The 17,500-nt window shown below is 43.3% G+C and overlaps 1 protein-coding gene and 1 long non-coding RNA gene across 7 annotated transcripts in view; one reads left to right on the top strand and one right to left on the bottom strand.

Moving 5' to 3' along the window:
- Nucleotides 1–888: 888 nt before the first annotated feature.
- LOC134463145 (uncharacterized) lies at nucleotides 889–7,003 on the bottom strand. 6 transcript variants are annotated; one of them, XR_010037650.1, is made up of 8 exons: nucleotides 6,729–7,003; nucleotides 4,236–4,296; nucleotides 3,248–3,431; nucleotides 2,969–3,122; nucleotides 2,642–2,715; nucleotides 1,986–2,040; nucleotides 1,645–1,729; nucleotides 889–1,190 (listed from the first exon to the last, which is right to left on the bottom strand). It is a non-coding gene; the product is annotated as an uncharacterized LOC134463145 (long non-coding RNA). The 6 variants fall into 6 exon arrangements; XR_010037652.1 differs by having other exon boundaries at nucleotides 3,248–3,395; XR_010037651.1 differs by lacking the exon at nucleotides 6,729–7,003 and adding an exon at nucleotides 4,615–4,780.
- Nucleotides 7,004–9,687: 2,684 nt separating this feature from the next.
- LOC134462213 (carbohydrate sulfotransferase 11-like) overlaps nucleotides 9,688–17,500 on the top strand; it is a 42,627-nt gene continuing 34,814 nt past the window's right edge. Inside the window, exon 1 of the mRNA XM_063215122.1 lies at nucleotides 9,688–10,197. Coding sequence (XP_063071192.1) covers nucleotides 10,029–10,197 — 169 coding nt within the window. The 5' untranslated portion in view covers nucleotides 9,688–10,028. The remainder of the gene's footprint in view (nucleotides 10,198–17,500) is intronic.

Here is a 17,500-nt window from a genome sequence, read left to right as displayed (position 1 = left end):
ACACTTGGAGTAAGACCAAAAGGTCAAAGTAATTTCAAAGCAAAATGGTCAGTATGCTGAGGTTTTTCCCCTCCTGACCAGCTAGCTAATGCAAAAAACATTTTAACAAACACCCTGTATAATAAGAAAAACCAAGGAAAGGGAAAATAAGGCAGAAATTACACCATGTTCACCATCCATCACACAGGTGTCTTGACAAAGAACACAGTACATTTCTATATACTGTACAAACATTTTTTACACAAACAACTCATCTGAACACAAGTTGAAAGACAGAAAAGTTGGGTAAGTGTGTTGGTGTGACTTGCGGGCGCAAAAGGTTAACACAAATGGCCACGCAAGCGTGCGTGGGCGAAACAGTCCCACAGGTGTGTAGTACACAAGAAAAAGATCAGGTGTGCACACACAATACTTCAGCTGGCATTAAGTACAACAGTCCTAATAGGTGTGTGCACACAGCCAACAGTCCAAGTTTGTGGGTGCAACAAAAGTTCAGCAGGTGTACTTAGGCAGCCAATACACGTAGTCAACCAAGTGAGCCGGCACACTAGTTCAGCTGGTTTGTGTACAGAATAGTTCACCAGGGGCCTATTACTAAGTTAGGTAAATCATCTAATACCTTTATCTCATCATCTAAGAGCCTTTCTAAAGAAAATAAGTACTCTGGGCTCTTCTATTAGTTGATTTCACTCTCAACTTAACCTTAACGTATCCTGAACCAGTTTTGTAGTATAGGCCGCTGGTGTGTGGGCAACAGTTGTGTGTATGTGGCCGACAGCAGACATGGATTAAAAAAAATAAAAAATAAAAAAACCTCTCTAAAACTCCTCCACACTGACCACTTGGTTGAAGACAAAAATATCATGAATTTTATATTTTTTTCCCCCTGGTCGACCATCTACGGGTCACAACCAATGCCACTGCGGCAGTGTGAGCGGAAGCGAAGTGAGAGTCTAACAGGCGTGTATGCCACTGAATCACAGGAGCTATTTCAAGCTTGCTTGAGTACAGGTCCATCAGAACTTTCTGGTAACCCTCAAATGTATGTATATTTCGCAGTCTTTTTGGATAGCTCAAGTTGGTGCATAGATTCGTTCATAAAGCCCAACACATGCATGGCCGACACTCCGCAGGCTCTGGAGAACTCACACCGTCCAGTGCCACACAGACATCTTCAAAACATGCATCACCTAGACCAGGGGTCAGGAACCTTTTTGCTGGAGAGAGCCATGAACGCCAATTTTTAAAAAATACATTTTCACGAGAGCCATACCATTTTAAAAACACTGAATACAATTATATACTTCAATTGAGCCCAACAATTTTAGACTGTATTGTCAAGTTATTGGTTTTATTGATAACAGGTAAGTATAGGGTTGCCAACTGTGGACTTCATTATGGCAAGGGTCTGGGAGTCCTTCCCTTGACAATTCTGTATTTCTTAGATGTATTTTCCTGCAGATTAATACATTTTAACCTCCCATGTCCTGTTTCAACTCAATATGGAACCTGTACTTTTATTTTTAAATATAGGACGATTGCGTATTTCAAGGGATGGTTGACAACACTAGATAAGTAAGAGCCATATACAGTTCCCAAAAGAGCCATATGTGGCTCTAGAGCCATAGGTTCCTGACCCCTGACCTAGACCATCACCCTCTGTCCGGACTGTGTAGATGCCCATGGTCTTCTCAGCAGTGTCTGCCTAGGCCTGTCTGCATTCAAGGTCCTGGAACATAGCAAAGGGAAAAAAGAATGATTTAACGGAAGAACTACAAAGATTTAGGTGCGAAATAAGTTCAAAAGACTTGTCTTCCAGGCACTTTGCAATCAAAAAAAAAAGTCACCTGTTGGCCAAAGAAAGAAGACAATTCATTTCCCCATTCCAACCTCATCTCCCATTACCCCTATCATGACTGCAAAACTTCTGTTCAATTAATTGGGGGGGGGGGTCATGCTTGAAAATGCAGTGCTTTATGACTTACTTCATTATCTTGCTTTGGCCTCACTTGCATCCCGAGTCCGGAGATCCTCTGCTGCCTTTTGACAGAAAGAAATTATTAGATCCACTGTATCACTACACTGAATTGGTAGCAATCCAAACAGTGGTGATTTTCCATTCACAAGGGATGCTGAACTTCATCTTTCAACTTAAAAAAAAATGCTTCGATGTGCATTGGTTGACTTAATTGTAAACTTTGAGACAGTCCATCGCACTAATATCAGATCAGAGTTGGGACTTTCCTCAAGATGTTGCAGGCAGAGGGGCAAACATTCAGAGCAAGCATGCTGAAATGTGTAAACTTTGTACCATCAAATCAAATGTGGGCTCCTATGGCAGCAGGGACATTTGGTGTACTTTGAGCAAACATCACATTATTTCTTAAGACCCTAAAGAGCCCCCCCTTAATAAATGGTACACAGGTCTGGAGTAAGAATGAAGTTACATGGCAATGGAGAAAAAGAATACACTTTTAAGACCAAATTTGACAGCCATTTAAATGTCAAAGTTCTATTTCGATATACTGGTGAGTGACAGTATGAAAAGGAGGTAGAGGCAAGAACAGAAGGGAGAGAGTAGAGTAGGAGAAGACACAAAGTGAGGCAATGTGTGAAAATGAGAGCAGCGGCAAACTCTTACATGTCCACATGCTTGTGAAATCTTCAAAGATGTTCAAGTCGCTGAAGTTCATACACAGACAGTTCGCCGGCATCCTAGAGGACAGTATGCATAATGTGTCACAAACCAACACAGGTACTGAGGGCAACAAAGTCAGTCATTTCTCCATTGACCACCCCAAAACCTTGTTTAACCCCACTCAAAGCTCACAAGTCTAAACCCATGCAGTCAAGTGTTTTTTTTTCTAACGGCAAGAAAAACATCTGAAACAATCAACATAAACTTCACCATGGTTATCTAACTCACAAGCTATATGCAGATCAGATTAGACCAGAATCAAAAACGTACATGTCCCATGTGGGTCATTATGGCAGAGATCTTCCGTCCTACAGCTCCACCTTCGGTACAGAAGATCCTGATAAGGCCACTTGCCCGATAGTCCAGTTCACCAAAGAATTGAGGTCAGAGGTACAGTGGCAATTTACATGAATTCCAAATTGATCTGTAAAAAGACAACAGGGGTTGTGGCAGGTTAATGGCATTGACGACAACACCAAAAGATAAGAATGTCACTGGTTTAGTCCAGTGACAGTCCAGTGACAGTCCAGTCAACTACACTACATTTACCTCGCTGGCATCAAAAAGTGCCATCTGTTCTGGAAGTCTGGAATTGCTGGCTCCCGGAGAACCTCCTTCCTCCAGGTTGAGCATGGGCGTTGCATCACCTTCTTGATCAGAACCTCATCTATGTCGGCAGTAAATGAAGGCCCCTCATCTGCTTGACCAGATTGAACACGGAGATAATACCAGCCTTATAAATGTTTAGACAAATCATTTGAATGGTTAACATGCACATTTTTCACATTTCAGGTTCATTTAACAAACAACTTGGTAACACTTTCTTTGAGGCCCATATCTATAGCAAATTATGAGCGCATTTATATCAAATTATAAGGCACATTATAATGACTCACCACGTATTATGACTACACCCATCATGTTTCATGATGCTTTATATTAACAGCTATGTATAACCATGAATCTAGCTTATAATGCTTAATAAATACAATTGTGTTATGAGGACTCTTGGCTGGTTATAAACTACAGAATGCCTGATGGGGCTTTTAATGCATTAGGAGTACTTACACCCCTCTATGCACAGACCTGGATATAAGGACGAATAAGACGCTATAATATTCCATGTGAGATCATAAGTTGTCAATGTGTGCTCTAAGTAAAGTGAAGTTCATATGGATGCATCTATAATGCACTGTGTAATGCAGTATAATGCATCATAATGTAGTGTAAGCCCCATCAGGCAGTCTGTAGTATATATCCAGTCACGAGCACTCATAACACCCTTGGATTTACATAGTTTTATAAACTTAGTTCACTGTTATTCATAACTGTTAGCATAAAGCATCATGAAAGATCATGGGTGTAGTTGTAATGTGTTGTAAGTAGCCAAATTATAATGCACATTATAATTTGATATAAATGCACTCATAATGCGCTATAGATATGGGCTTCATAGAGTGTTACCAACAACTTTGTGTCAGTCATATGAACTACATTTGAGATATAACTGTACATCTTTCAATAAGTTTAAGCTTACCATGTCGCCACATGGATGTCCCGTTGAGGAGAATGACAAAAATACCACAATAGTTTTGTATCTGGGGAGAAAGGGCAATACAAGAGCAGATGCCATTACTATCCAGTGAAACGAATGCTTTGCATTTATGATACATCCTTTTACTGCAACTGACCCACAAAACAGATAACATGACACACAATAATCAAAGAACAGCGCAATGCAATTTTAAACAGCATGATTACCCTGTGTAGTTTAGTATTATTGAACTGAACTGAATTTAAACGACATTATTACAGCGCAATAAGGAATTTGAACTGCAAACTGTGAACATCAGCAGCACTTTGCTAAGCCTACAATAAAATGGGCACTGTAAAAGGGGAAAGATACAACTGCTTACGACAATCACTTGTGGCTTTGTGTCGTTTCAAACAGCATAATAACCAATTTCAAGGTTGGTTTAGTTTACTGTCGACCTGTAGAGAAGTAACAAACAAGCCAAGTTGCCAAAGAACCGCTAGCCTGAAGCACACATGCACTGGAACACCTGCCATGCAGGATTTAACCGTTTAGGCTACAGCAGGCGCGTAACTATAGGCGGTGCAGCCGGTGCAGCCGCACCGGGGCCCGCGACTACTGGGGGGCCCGCGAACAGGCCTCAAGACATGGATAGGCATTGTATTCTGTGCGCTACATTGACCTAATGTCCAGACACTATTTATAGACCGTGTCAGACTCCCACAAGACGGTGGGAATTTACAGCATTAAATAAATTGCAAATTGACACTTTTAGTTACTATATTGCTACAGGTCATTACATGGGCAGTGAAATTGTTCAGACAAATGTTTCAAATAGCAATAAAGGTAACACATGAACGCTATATGTGTGCATTTTATTTTTTACATTGCGGCCAGGGATTGTCGGATAGGCCTATATATTTTCATACACTATCATTGGCTGTATGTAAACAGGGAGCGCGAGTCGCCAGTGGTAACGTTCTGTTTGGAATTACCACATGATTGATTCCCTTACCAAATTAAATGCATGCTGGTCAGTCGAACGTGGACTCTTTTGTTCTCATCTTATCCATGTTGTAGTAGTAGGCTATGCGTTGTTGGCTTGAAGGCGGAATATAAAATGAGTTTAGTCACTTCATTCGCCAAGAATAGAGATGGCTACTGGCTAGCAAGAACATCCTATGGATATTAGACCTCCTTGGATATTATCTGAGAAGATTTCAAAGACGCTACGAAGAAGTAAGGACAGGTTTCCCTATAATAATGTCCGCCGCGGCAATATTGAATTCATATCACTCATCTCCTTCAGGGATTTTCCAATTGTTGTCACTTTTTAGTCCAGTAGTCTGGGTTCGGCAGGGTCTGGCTAAACGAAAGAGACGAGGCACATTTTAAGTGCAAGACACAACACGGTGTCCATTCTAGTTTGTAATCTGGCAGCGGTATTGCTGTAGTTATTCCCAGCGTTGTAATTTAGTTGTGTGTTCTCCAATTGACAACTAGTTGTGCTGACTTGCTAACAGCACCTCCACTCCATGTTGATTTTATCATCTAGCGTTTCTCCTGTTAGCATTATATAAGTTAAGTTCTTCTGTTAGCTTGGCTATGTTACGAAGTGGACTCTGGAGTTGTCAGCTAGGGGAGGGGAGAAAGAAATCTAAATAAGTGGACGATTCTGTGTGCGTGTGTAGAGCTCTATCTGCGTATGTTTTACTGGTGGGCTGTCACCAATGTGTTGTCATGGTTGTCTTGGATGTTGTGTATCCACTCCTTGGTATCCACCCATGCACCGTCTCCATCTTTTCCCATGTTTTTGGTAGCCGGGACCGTCTTCCATAACCAGCGTTGCATATTGTGCCGTTATTTGATGATGCCAAAGGACGCAAAACTACTTTGCAATGGCACCTTGTGTATGTGGGGTAGTGGAATATTGAAATTATTATGAAGGCATATTCTGTTGATTGTGCCATCTATCTTTTAAGTCCTTAGTGTTATTTTTTTGATGAAGTTTAAACTGGGGTGCTTAAGATCAGCATGGTTGACTCCCTCGTCTGTGTAGCCTGCTGTCAGCAGGCACCGTGCGCTCGCAAGCACACACGCAGCCCCCTGTCCCTGTCTCAACCGGTCTCTAGACACATATTCCAAAAGCCTTTCTTTGCGTTTGTCCTGTTGTTGTTTTTTTGGGACAGATAACTTAAATACTCTATGATGTAAATGTGCACATCGTTGCAGCACTCACAATTGCAAAGAAAATAGCCCACCCTTTCACCCGTAATGGCTAGATAAAATATCCTAAAATTAGCACAACCTCCGGGGGCCCGTGCTGGATACTCGCACCGGGGCCCGTGACCGAGTTGTTACGCCGCTGGGCTACAGCAATAACAAACTACGGAAATGTGAACAGAAATCAAACCAAATAGTATCCATCTAATATAAACTACACAATTTCGACACAATTTGAAGAAATTGGATGTAGGATGGCTTTAGATTTCTTACCATAACATTGATCTCGCTCCACTCCCCACACAGTTGAAGGGCAACAGGAAGTAGAAATGCAGCGCTCAAACGTTTGGCTGTGAACAACCGTGATGTGCAGCAAGTAGCGCCACCTCTGGACTGGAGTTGCATCCTCAGTTTTCCCAATTCACATAACTTTTATGAAAACTAATCACATACATTTTAAATAATATGATCTTGTTTGTTTTATATTGTTAATTATCTAAACTTTTTAATTATATATTAAGTGTTTCAATTCACTACATTTTATTATTGGTCCAATTACATAGATTATAGTTAATTGTAATGTATATGTTTTAAAACAATGAGTTTTTAAATAAAATCAAATAGATGTGAATGCATAAAAATGAACTCCTCCATGAATCATTTCTGTGAGTGATTGTTTTGAATGGCACAAATATATACAGTAAACCCACTTCAGAAAATGCTCAAATATACAGTATACCCACCATAAAAAAGTAGACTACACCACTGGTTCCCCCACACTCTCCCACCCTCATACACCACTTCCAGCCAGCAATACAACGCTCGTTATCCCGTACTCTGCGTGTGCCTACATGCTGCACTTCACTTATCAAGGCAGTGTTGATCTCTTCTCGAGGGCTGATCTTAATGTCCTTGATCATTTCAGAGGACATTGCTCCGACTTGTCAGTGAGCCGCAAAGAGTTTCCTGTTCACCCGGCCCCGGCCCTGGCCCTTTATTTTCTGTAGGTTTCAGGGTCCCGTGGCCGTATCAGTGCCATGTCTCTCCCCCACTGAGGAGGGAGTCATGTGGGGAGGATTACTGTCAGGGCCCCGGCCCCCCTTGGTTCTCCATGGGTCATGTGTCTTCAGCACTCTCTGTCAAGATGGATGATCCTGGGTCAGCTTCAGCTTCTATATCAGTATGTTAGTGTTTGTGTGTGTGTGTGTGTGTGTGTGTGTGTGTGTGAGAGAGAGAGAGAGAGAGAGAGAGAGAGAGAGAGAGAGAGAGAGAGAGAGAGAGAGAGAGAGAGAGAGAGAGAGAGGAGAGAGAGAGAGGGAGAGAGAGAGGGAGAGAGGGAGAGAGAGGGAGGGAGGGAGGGAGGGAGAGTATGTTGTGTGAAATTTAGTGAGAGAGAGAGAGAGAGAGAGAGAGAGAGAGAGTATTGTCAATGTCCTATTTAAATGTTTTTAGTTATGTAAACTGCACATTAGAGACTGGTCAAACGCAATTTCAAACTTTTGTGCTAACCCTGTTACATAGATTTTTGACAATAAAGTATTTATTGGTTAGGTGGAGGATGCAGGCATCTATAGATAGATAGACAGATAGACAGATAGATAGATAGATAGATAGATAGATAGATAGATAGAAAGATAGATAGATAGATAGATAGATAGATAGATAGATAGATAGATAGATAGATAGATAGATAGATAGATAGATAGATAGATAGATAGATAGATAGATAGATAGATAGATAGATAGGTGTGTGTGTGTGTGTGTGTGTGTGTGTGTGTGTGTGTGTGTGTGTGTGTGTGTGTGTGTGTGTGTGTGTGTGTGTGTGTGTGTGTGTGGTTGGGTGGGTGCTTGGGTGCTTGGGTGCATGGGTTTAACTGTCAGAGGAAGTGGGAAATTACTTAGACATGCTGGGGCCAGCATACAGCGACGTGGTGCCAACTCAACCTCAGTGATGAAACCCAATTAACCAAAGAATGTCACTCTCCTTCCTCCTTAACTACACTGACTCAACAAAAGAGAACATATGACAGTGTCAACATCAGTTTTTACATGTTCAATTCCTCAGACAATAGAAAAGTATGAAGGGGAACAGCAATGAAAAAGCTGACAAAGCTAAAGCGTTTTGCCCCAATATTACGTACATCCAGAGGTGTCAAAAGTAAAAGTACTTTTGTAGTGTAATTACAACACTAGCACATGGCATTACATAGCTGTTACACCTTTCGCTCCATTGTACCTAGTGAGATAGATAGACTGTGTTGTTACTGAAAAACACTGAAAACCTAACAAGGACCCACCACAAACCTGCTCCAACCCCTGCAGAGTTAGCTGTATGCAGGTCTACTGGTTACTCAGGCTCGGACCAGATGGGAACGCAACGAGGGTTGTATTGTAACCGATATGAGATACGTTAGTTGTGTTGGAAGGAAACTGTGTTTCCTTTTTTTACTTTGACTTTTACTTTTGACACCTCTGCCTACATCAGGGGGCCGCAGACGTACTGCAGGGGGGTCGTGGGACTCTTTGCATAAAACATATTTGCGTAAAACACTTTTATACCCTTTCCATACATTGTTAGTAACAGTATTCACGTATGTGGGTAATTTAGCAAACATATGCTTTTCCATTAGGCAAATGGAAATATTCCTGGATCCAAAAGGGGGTCCCAGCAGAAAAAGTTTGGGAACCACTGGCCTAGGCACATGGTGACCTAAACATGCCAATAAACATTATAGCTCATACCAGCAAGCCTTCCCGCTGGAAAGAGGCTACAACGGGACCATAAGCTGAACGCATTCTTCGACTTGGGCTTGGGCATGGACACTGCCAGCCCAGCATATGGAAATATAATTTAACCCCTACATTGCATATGTTGCGCCTGCAGTCGATCACTGCGTCCACCAGAGGCTGCTAAAGTGCACATTGTAGAGACTCAACTACACTCACAGTTTTCCAACAGCAGAAACAAAGTATCAGTGTCGCACATATATTTGCATATTCGCAGTGCAGTCAGCCTTTCAGTTGTTCTGTCAAATGTAATTGCAGTGCATAAGTAAAAGAAGACAGCTATAGTTAACGTCAAACCTTTCTTCTCGCTAATGGCTCAGCTGGAGGCTGGAGCCTACACGTAGTGCACTGCCAGCGTCGCTGTCCAGTCTTTCGGACACGCAAGGGTTAATGCAAAAACAAACACTTGGTGAGAGCTCCCGAAGTGCATATAAACGTCGTTGTTTAGAGTGGGCTGAGTAAGCTTCGGACTGCACTGGTGCATGGGAGCTCAGCGAAATGATGGTAGCTTTTAAAATGAAGGAAGACAGCGATGCACTATGAGCTGTTTGGCCATGCTATCTGCCAGAACGACAGCGCTCAGCATGTAGAGGAACTTTAAGTTCATTTCAATCCAACGGGTCTTTCTGTGCGATGCGATGGCGTAACTTTCAACCGGGAGAGGCTATGAATGGATATCACAATGTACTACTACTCATCTAACGGACCACAGTTCGACTTCAAGAAGACGCGTTTCATATTATCTCGAGAAATTGCGACCTTGTTTCATCCAATTCCTGCGCTATAATGAAGGCGGAGTACTTATCCATGTTGCATGAACCAAAACGGTTTTGGTCGGCTCTTTTAAGCCGGGGCTTCAAGATGAGGAAACCTAGAGTCAACCGGATGGTCCTGGCTATGTGCTTGGGATCCTTCGTTATTGTCATCTTCTATTTTCAAAGTAATCTGAAGCCAGGTGAGTTGAACGTACTGTTCTTTTTGCTATCTTCGTGGCGCACACAGTTACGCACAGGGAAGGTTTGATATCAACAGAAACGCGTGCGTAAAACTGACCCCGTTAGTGTGTAATTCATATTTTCAGGGAATAGGGAATAAACATATAATTTCATTTCACCAAGTAGGTATGGCTCTGGATACACCCCCAGATTCAAGCGAAGTGAAGTAATACAATACATACAGTTTTAAAACTACTTTCCCATCTTTTGCTTCGAGAATTATATCTTTTCCATAAAGATACAACTTCAAGCAGACGACACATTGTGCTTACCGGGCCCATTTATTTTAGTATTTCGTCTGTGAGTGTAGCCTACAATGAATGCATTCAGGTGAGCGCCCGTCCCCCTCCCCCAAAAATCCGAGGTCTTCCTGCAAACTCGGCCCAGGGACGTTTCGGAAGACTAGTGTTGCAAATGCATGTCAGTATATTCAGCCTGCCGGGGCTCACCATCATGTCCTGCAGTGTAAGCTCAATTTGTAAGACTGAAATGCCCATTAACAGCAGTGTAATTATTCTGCAGCTGTTAACTCAAGTAATGGCGTAGGGTCAACACTTAATTGACCAGAAACAAGGCTGGGATGAAGTCAGTACACGTTCAACTCTGCCCAGTATGTCTATGCATGCACGTGGCAATAGAATGTCCGTGTAGCCTTGCGTGTAATTGGCTGGAAGCCCTCTGGCAGTGGCCAGTGTCAAGGGTTCCATATAGACACAGAAAAGTTAGGCACTGGAGAAACAACACCCATTTTTTAGCAGCATACAGTGTACAGTAGGCTACACACATACATACACTGGACAGTCTGCAATTTTAAGATTTCCTGCAGTTGTTTTCTATACTCACACGGTACATTTTGTAGTGTAAATTCAGCAGTTACAGAGTAGGAGGAACACTAGGAGTGTTGAAATGACATCTCAGTGTTGAATTGACACTGCAACATCTACTGTGCCGGTTTGAGCTGTTGTTGATGGTAGGCTCAGGCTGGCTCCATCACAGCCTGCATGGGCCCCGCCATGGCAATGCTTTGCAGCGCAGCACAGTGCAGCGCAGCTTGGCAAACCTACTCGCTCGCTCCCCATAATTACACAGCACAGTGTCTGCGAGGAGTGGACAACAGACACCAGACACCAGACACTGGGACAGGGACAGGCAGGCCACGGATGTGTTTTGTTTTGCTGCTGCTACTGTTGTCTGTATTGTCGTTCCCAAAGCACACAAAGGGAGGGAGGGGAGCACATTCCTGCCCTGTGGCCGTGAGGACCTTCACGGGTGAATCCTTCCACACCAGCCTCTCCAGGCACAATGCGGGGTGGCGGCGGTTGAGTAGACATGCGGTTTTATTGTGCCTTTATTTTTGTTTCATTTCAAGTAGGCCTATTTCAAATATAGAACAAAAAGCAAAGCAGTGTAACTGTCTAGCATCAAGAGGAGAGGAGACAGAGATCTGTAAACAGATAGAGGAGAGATATGGCCTCACAGAGTCATAGGCCAGCTATGGGCAGTCATGGGTAAGCGGCTAGGGTGTCAGACTTATAACCTAAAGGTTGCTGGTTTGACCTGCCAGGTTGGTGGGTGGATGTGTGTGTGTGTGTGTGTGTGTGTGTGTGTGTGTGTGTGTGTGTGTGTGTGTGTGTGTGTGTGTGTGTGTGTGTGTGTGTGTGTGTGTGTGTGTGTGTGTGTGTGTGTGTGTGTGTTTGGGGTTGTAGCTCACCAGTGCTCTCTCCCATCCTCCTCCATGACTGAGGTACCCTGAGCATGGTACCGTCTCCCTTTGGGGCACCATTTGTACGGGTGAGGCATAAATGCAATTTTGTTGTGTGCAGTGAGCACTGTGTGCTGTGGAGTGCAGCGTCACAATAACAATGGGAGTTTCCCAGATGGGCTTTCACTTGAAACTGATCAGCCATGTTCAACAGGGATTAAATGCAGTTCGTGTGGATGTCTCATGGTGATAGGAGTACTGGACATTTTGCTGTTGATTGATTGGTTGATTGGTTGTATGGGTATAATTGATTGATGGATTACTGGATTGATTGATTGATTTCATTTGGTCATTTCAATCTAGGGGTTGCCGGTTCGAATCTCCCCTGACCTCTCCCTACACCTCCATCCATGGCTGAAGTGCCCTTGAGCAAGGCACCTAGCCCCACATTGCTCCAGGGACTGTAACCAATACCCTGAAAAATAATAGTTGTAAGTTGCTTCAGCGTCAGCTAAGTGTAATGTAAAAATTTAATGTAAGTCAGTTCTTGTCTAAAAGTCTTCTTCAGTTGTTACAACTGCTGGGTGGTCACAGGAGTGAGTCACAGGACTGGCTTTACACTGGTGGCGATAAACCGCAGTACATAGACATCCTTCAGTGTGCGTGTTTTGCAATACAGATGTTCAGTCAAATGTTTCACAGACACGCACGCACGCGCACACACACACACACACACACACACACACACACACACACACACACACACACACACACACACACACACACACACACACACACACCACCACCACCACCACCACCAAAGGCAACAAGTCCAGAAAGTGCATGCGTTGCTTTCCACCTAGGCATTCCTGGAATCCTATTTATCTATTAAGTCAACAGAAGTGCCCCCCTGGAGGTGTGTCCTGTTGCAGCGGTGCGTGGTGCTCTCTACCTGGGGATTTATGAGGCTGCAGGACATGGATGTTATCTACTATCTGTGACGACTTGCTCCAGTTCACTCAGCTGAGAGGAGGAGGAGGAGGAGGAGGAGGAGAGAGGAGGAGAGAGAGCAGGGGGAGAACGACACGATGAGAGGGAGGGAGGGAGGGAGAGAGAGAGAGAGAGAGAGAAAGAGAGAGAGAATGAGATGAAAGAAAAGGGGAGAGAGAGCAAGCAAAGCAAGAAAGAAGAGAATAAAGACAGAGAGGAGAGAGAAAAGAGGGAACGAAAGGAAAGTGAGAGACGAGAACAAAACAGCACTGAAGGGAAGGGTGAGGTTGGGTTGTGCCTCTCCTCTCGCATGGGGCCACCTCATACTTTGCTCTGCCCAGGCTTGCAGGAGAGGTCAAGCACAACTTGCAGCCTAATATTTCTCGTGGGCCCCCCTGCTGTGTGTTTGCAGACATGCTTCGGTGTCACATGTCAAAGACTGCGACCTGCTTAGCTGCCATCTTAAAGTTGTCTTAGTTTAAACCCTTTCAGGCAGAGCCTCTTTTATATGTTTGTTGGTACTTAAATGGTAATTACCAAGTGTTAATCCGATATTGAATGGTAAAATCTGATGTAAAATTGTTTTAGATTAGAAGGTAATTTGATTTTTTTCAGTGTATTGTACTGTGTATTGTAAGTTGGATTGCTGGTCTTCCCATCCTCTCCATAAGGCTACGCCCCTGTTTTGGGGTTTTAGTTCATAGCTATAAAGTTTGGTGAGACTTTCTGTGATGCTTGTTTGTAGTCGTGGCTCCATGCATGTTTCTGCAGGCTTATGACACATTTATTTCATATACTTCATAACATACTGTATTTAGTGGGCTATAATGCATGACACCCAATTTCTACTCATTTTATTTCCTAATCCAAAGTCACAGTGTATTCTTTGGGACTCACTAGTTCGACGCCCTTTCGGTACTTACCGCTTACGTCATACTACCCTAAACCTAACCCTAACCTTAACCCTAACCCTAACCCTAACCTTAACCCTAAACCTAACCCTAACCTTAAATCGCTTGTTTGAAATGTTTGATTATGTGAAGTACCGAGAGGGCGTCAAACTAGTGGGTCCCGTATTCTTTTGTGGTAAAGTCTCACCGTTATAAGCTTCAGATGAAGTGTTTCAGGAGGGTCAGGTATATGGTTTCACTTCCTATGGGTGCATTTCCGTAGTGATGATGACAGCATATGAGTAATGGAAACATGCTAAGCAAATCTCTGTCCCGGTATCGTGTTGCACAGGGACTGTTCTTTTGAAGTACCATAGCATTTAGATCACTGGAGGGAAGCTCAGTGAACTGTGAACGTCAGTGAAATCAGTGAACTGATTCATAATCATGTACATGCATATGTCAGAGAGACGTTTTGTTGGAATGTTCCACTTTTGTGTCACATTTGAAACCATTGATCTTATTGATTAATTGTGGAACTGTAATGCGCTAAGTACTGTATGTTTCTACAACATAGTGTGTATGCGAGTGCATTTGCTACTCTGGTCAGTGACCATGTGTTTAAAAAAATCTCTCTCATGCATTTGTATTTATTTTGTGCAATAATTTAGTTGGGGAAAATGGCACATTGTTTAATAAATCACACCCAGCGTTAGCTGTCAACATCCTTTCACAATACCACACCCCAGACAAAATTAAATCCTCATTGAGTAACATTGTGCAATATACACAGACAACAGCAGCACATTCAATAGAACAGTCTGAGAATATTTTAGATTCTAAACATCTAAATGAAATTAAATGAATTCTGTGGAACTCTCTATGTAGAATCCAGGTGGCAGTAGCCTTGGTAATCACCTGAACTGGGATACTGTTGTAAAAACACAATAAAGAAGCCTAAGTCTTTCTCGGAAAGAGATTCTACATAGGCCTTGCATCACAATGACACTAACCTGGATAAATAATGGATTTATAAATCATCGAGAGAAAACAACCCTAACAGCTCAGCCAGGCCGTTCAGCATTTCACACTGAATAGCCTATGTATTTCTGTATCTGGTGCACATGTATTGATGAATGTAATTGCCAAAGTGGGGCAGCTGCGTCTGCCTCTGCCCTCCCCATTTTAGCATATAATGGATGAGTAGGCAGGGAGCCCATGCAGCCTCAACCTCAGCCTCCCATATGCCCATGTCTGGGCTCATCTGTCTGACTCAGTGGCGGAACAAATGCACACAGGGCTCAGGGGGCAAAACACTGATAGGGCCCCCCCTCATACGGCCTGCCATGGTCACAATAGGGCCCCCAACACCCATACAGGAGGGCCCTGGGCCCCCCCTATAGCTTCGCCCCTGGTCTGACTCACACAGGGACAGAGAGCCCTCTCCACACTCCTGGTTTCACCATGCCCTCATACTGGCTACATTCACAAGGTCTGGAATGACCAAATTGTGAATTAAGAATCAATTACTGGTGGGAGAGGTGACCTTCCGTTAAAGTGTGAAATGTGCATCTGATTTATCCAATCCCTAAAGTTTGGTCACGACATGTAATCTATTCATATGTAATGTGTCATCGCTCACCACTCTACCTCATTCGCTGATTGGTGGCGGCAAGTCCCAGAAGATTGTATAATGAAGGGAAAAGTGAGCTGAGCGGAAGTTTACAGATGACAAAGCCACAGGCTAGGCTAGGCTGCATCTGCCTCCATAGTGTAGCGTAATGAATGAGTGGTCAGGGAGGGAGGCAGCCCAATGGCTCATCATGGGCCTATAACGTCACACCCACAGATGCCCCTCCATACGGCATCTGCCTCCCCAGTATAGCGTAATGAATGAGTAGGCAGACAGGGAGGTAACCCAACCTTGTGCCCTCTACCCACAGAACTAGGCTAATCGGCCCTAACTTCACACACAGCCCTCTACGCACAAAAATATAGTGTTAATTCAATACTTAGAGAACAGTCTACTCTGGACACAAATACAGCCTAGAATATGTTAAATTGACTTTAAATGTTGAATTAACACTGTAAAATGTACTGTGCAGGCTGCATAAGCTTCATCATTATACTGTATAATGGGTGAGTGGACACGGAGGGAGGCAGCCGAGCCCCAGCCTTGTGCCCCGCAGTGTGGCTCATCTGCCTAGCTCAGCCTAATATGTTAAATTGACTCTAGGTGTTGAATTAACACTTTGAAATGTACTGTACAGCTTCGTCATTATTGTGTATAATGGGTGAGTGGACAGGGAGGAAGGCAGCCCCAGCCCCAGCCCCAGCCCCAGCCTTGTGCCCCGCAGTGTGGCTCATCTGCCTGGCTCATACATCCACTACACAGCTCCCTCCAGGCTCTCCCACACCAGCTGTGCTCCTGAAGGCTGTGGGCGGATGTGAGTGTCGTGTACAGGGTGAGGTGGAGGCAGGATCAGAGGAACGTGAGGCTCCTCTCAGCTGGGGCCCTGCTGGGGTGGAGAGGAGAGAGTAGAGCCAGAGATTCTTTAAGTATATAGAGATATTCCAACATAATAGGTTTCTATGGTCACCTAACGTGACCAGGTTCCGGTCTGCCTAAAGGGGCGTGTCATAATGCACCTAGAATGAATAGAACAGTCCTTAGGTCTGCCGAAAGGGGGATTCCCACCCCCCCCCTCCCCCTTGCAACAGTAGAACCCGGAAACAATGGGCCAGCGGAACCTCTCTCTTATCTACTCTCTCTGGTAGAGGGGGACAAGATGAGCGAGACTCGAGGGTAAATCATGTATTTGCTTTTGTTCAAGAGCTGATATTCTGTTCAAGAACTGTCAAATAAAATAATTTGGTCAGTCAATCAAATAGATTGATAGATGTGGAGACAGCCATGTTAAGATTGTGTTTTTTAACCCTTTCATGGAGTGATAGGAACAAAGAGGGAAAGGGGGCAGAGGAAGTGTGTGTGTGTGTGTGTGTGTGTGTGTGTGTGTGTGTGTGTGTGTGTGTGTGTGTGTGTGTGTGTGTGTGTTAGGGGTGGTACGGTTCACAAATGTCACGGTTCGGTCCATATCACGGTTTCAAGGTCACGGTTTTCGGTTTTGTACGGTTCTGTTTTTTTGTTTTTCTGTTTTTTAATAAAATGTATTATATAAAATTTGAATGAAAATGTAAGCTTATCATGGGTATGTTGAATTTGACTTCATTTAACCCAACTGAAAGAGATTTTAACATGCTTTTAACATTTATTTCACAAAAATGGAGAACTAAGTCCTAACTTTTAAGTTGACAAATATTCAAATATTACATGCTATAACACATTTGACGTGTAAAAATAAAACAGCTACGCTCATGCAGGTAATAGGACCATTAGGTCAGTGTAGTATGACTATTTTGGTAAATGACACACTGACAACGAATTGGACTTTTATTTTGATACCGCTTTCTGCGAGTTTTGCGCTTATGAATCAGTTGCTTCCTATCATGAAACTGCCGGCCGTGAGAAGCAAAATCAGAAGTCAAATTCAATTTTAAGTGAACAAGTGGTAGGGTTATGTTATGTTAAAATGTGAAAGTTAAGGTAACAAATAATTTTAAAAGATCGTTTTTTTTAGAAGTGTATGCACAAGAATGTTTCACAAAACTCCTGTGAAGCTG

The sequence above is a fragment of the Engraulis encrasicolus genome, chromosome 14 (assembly GCF_034702125.1).
Source record: "Engraulis encrasicolus isolate BLACKSEA-1 chromosome 14, IST_EnEncr_1.0, whole genome shotgun sequence".
NCBI lineage: Eukaryota > Metazoa > Chordata > Actinopteri > Clupeiformes > Engraulidae > Engraulis > Engraulis encrasicolus.
The sequence above is the reverse complement of the archived record's forward strand: the minus strand, read 5'-3'. Positions and strand labels throughout refer to the sequence as shown.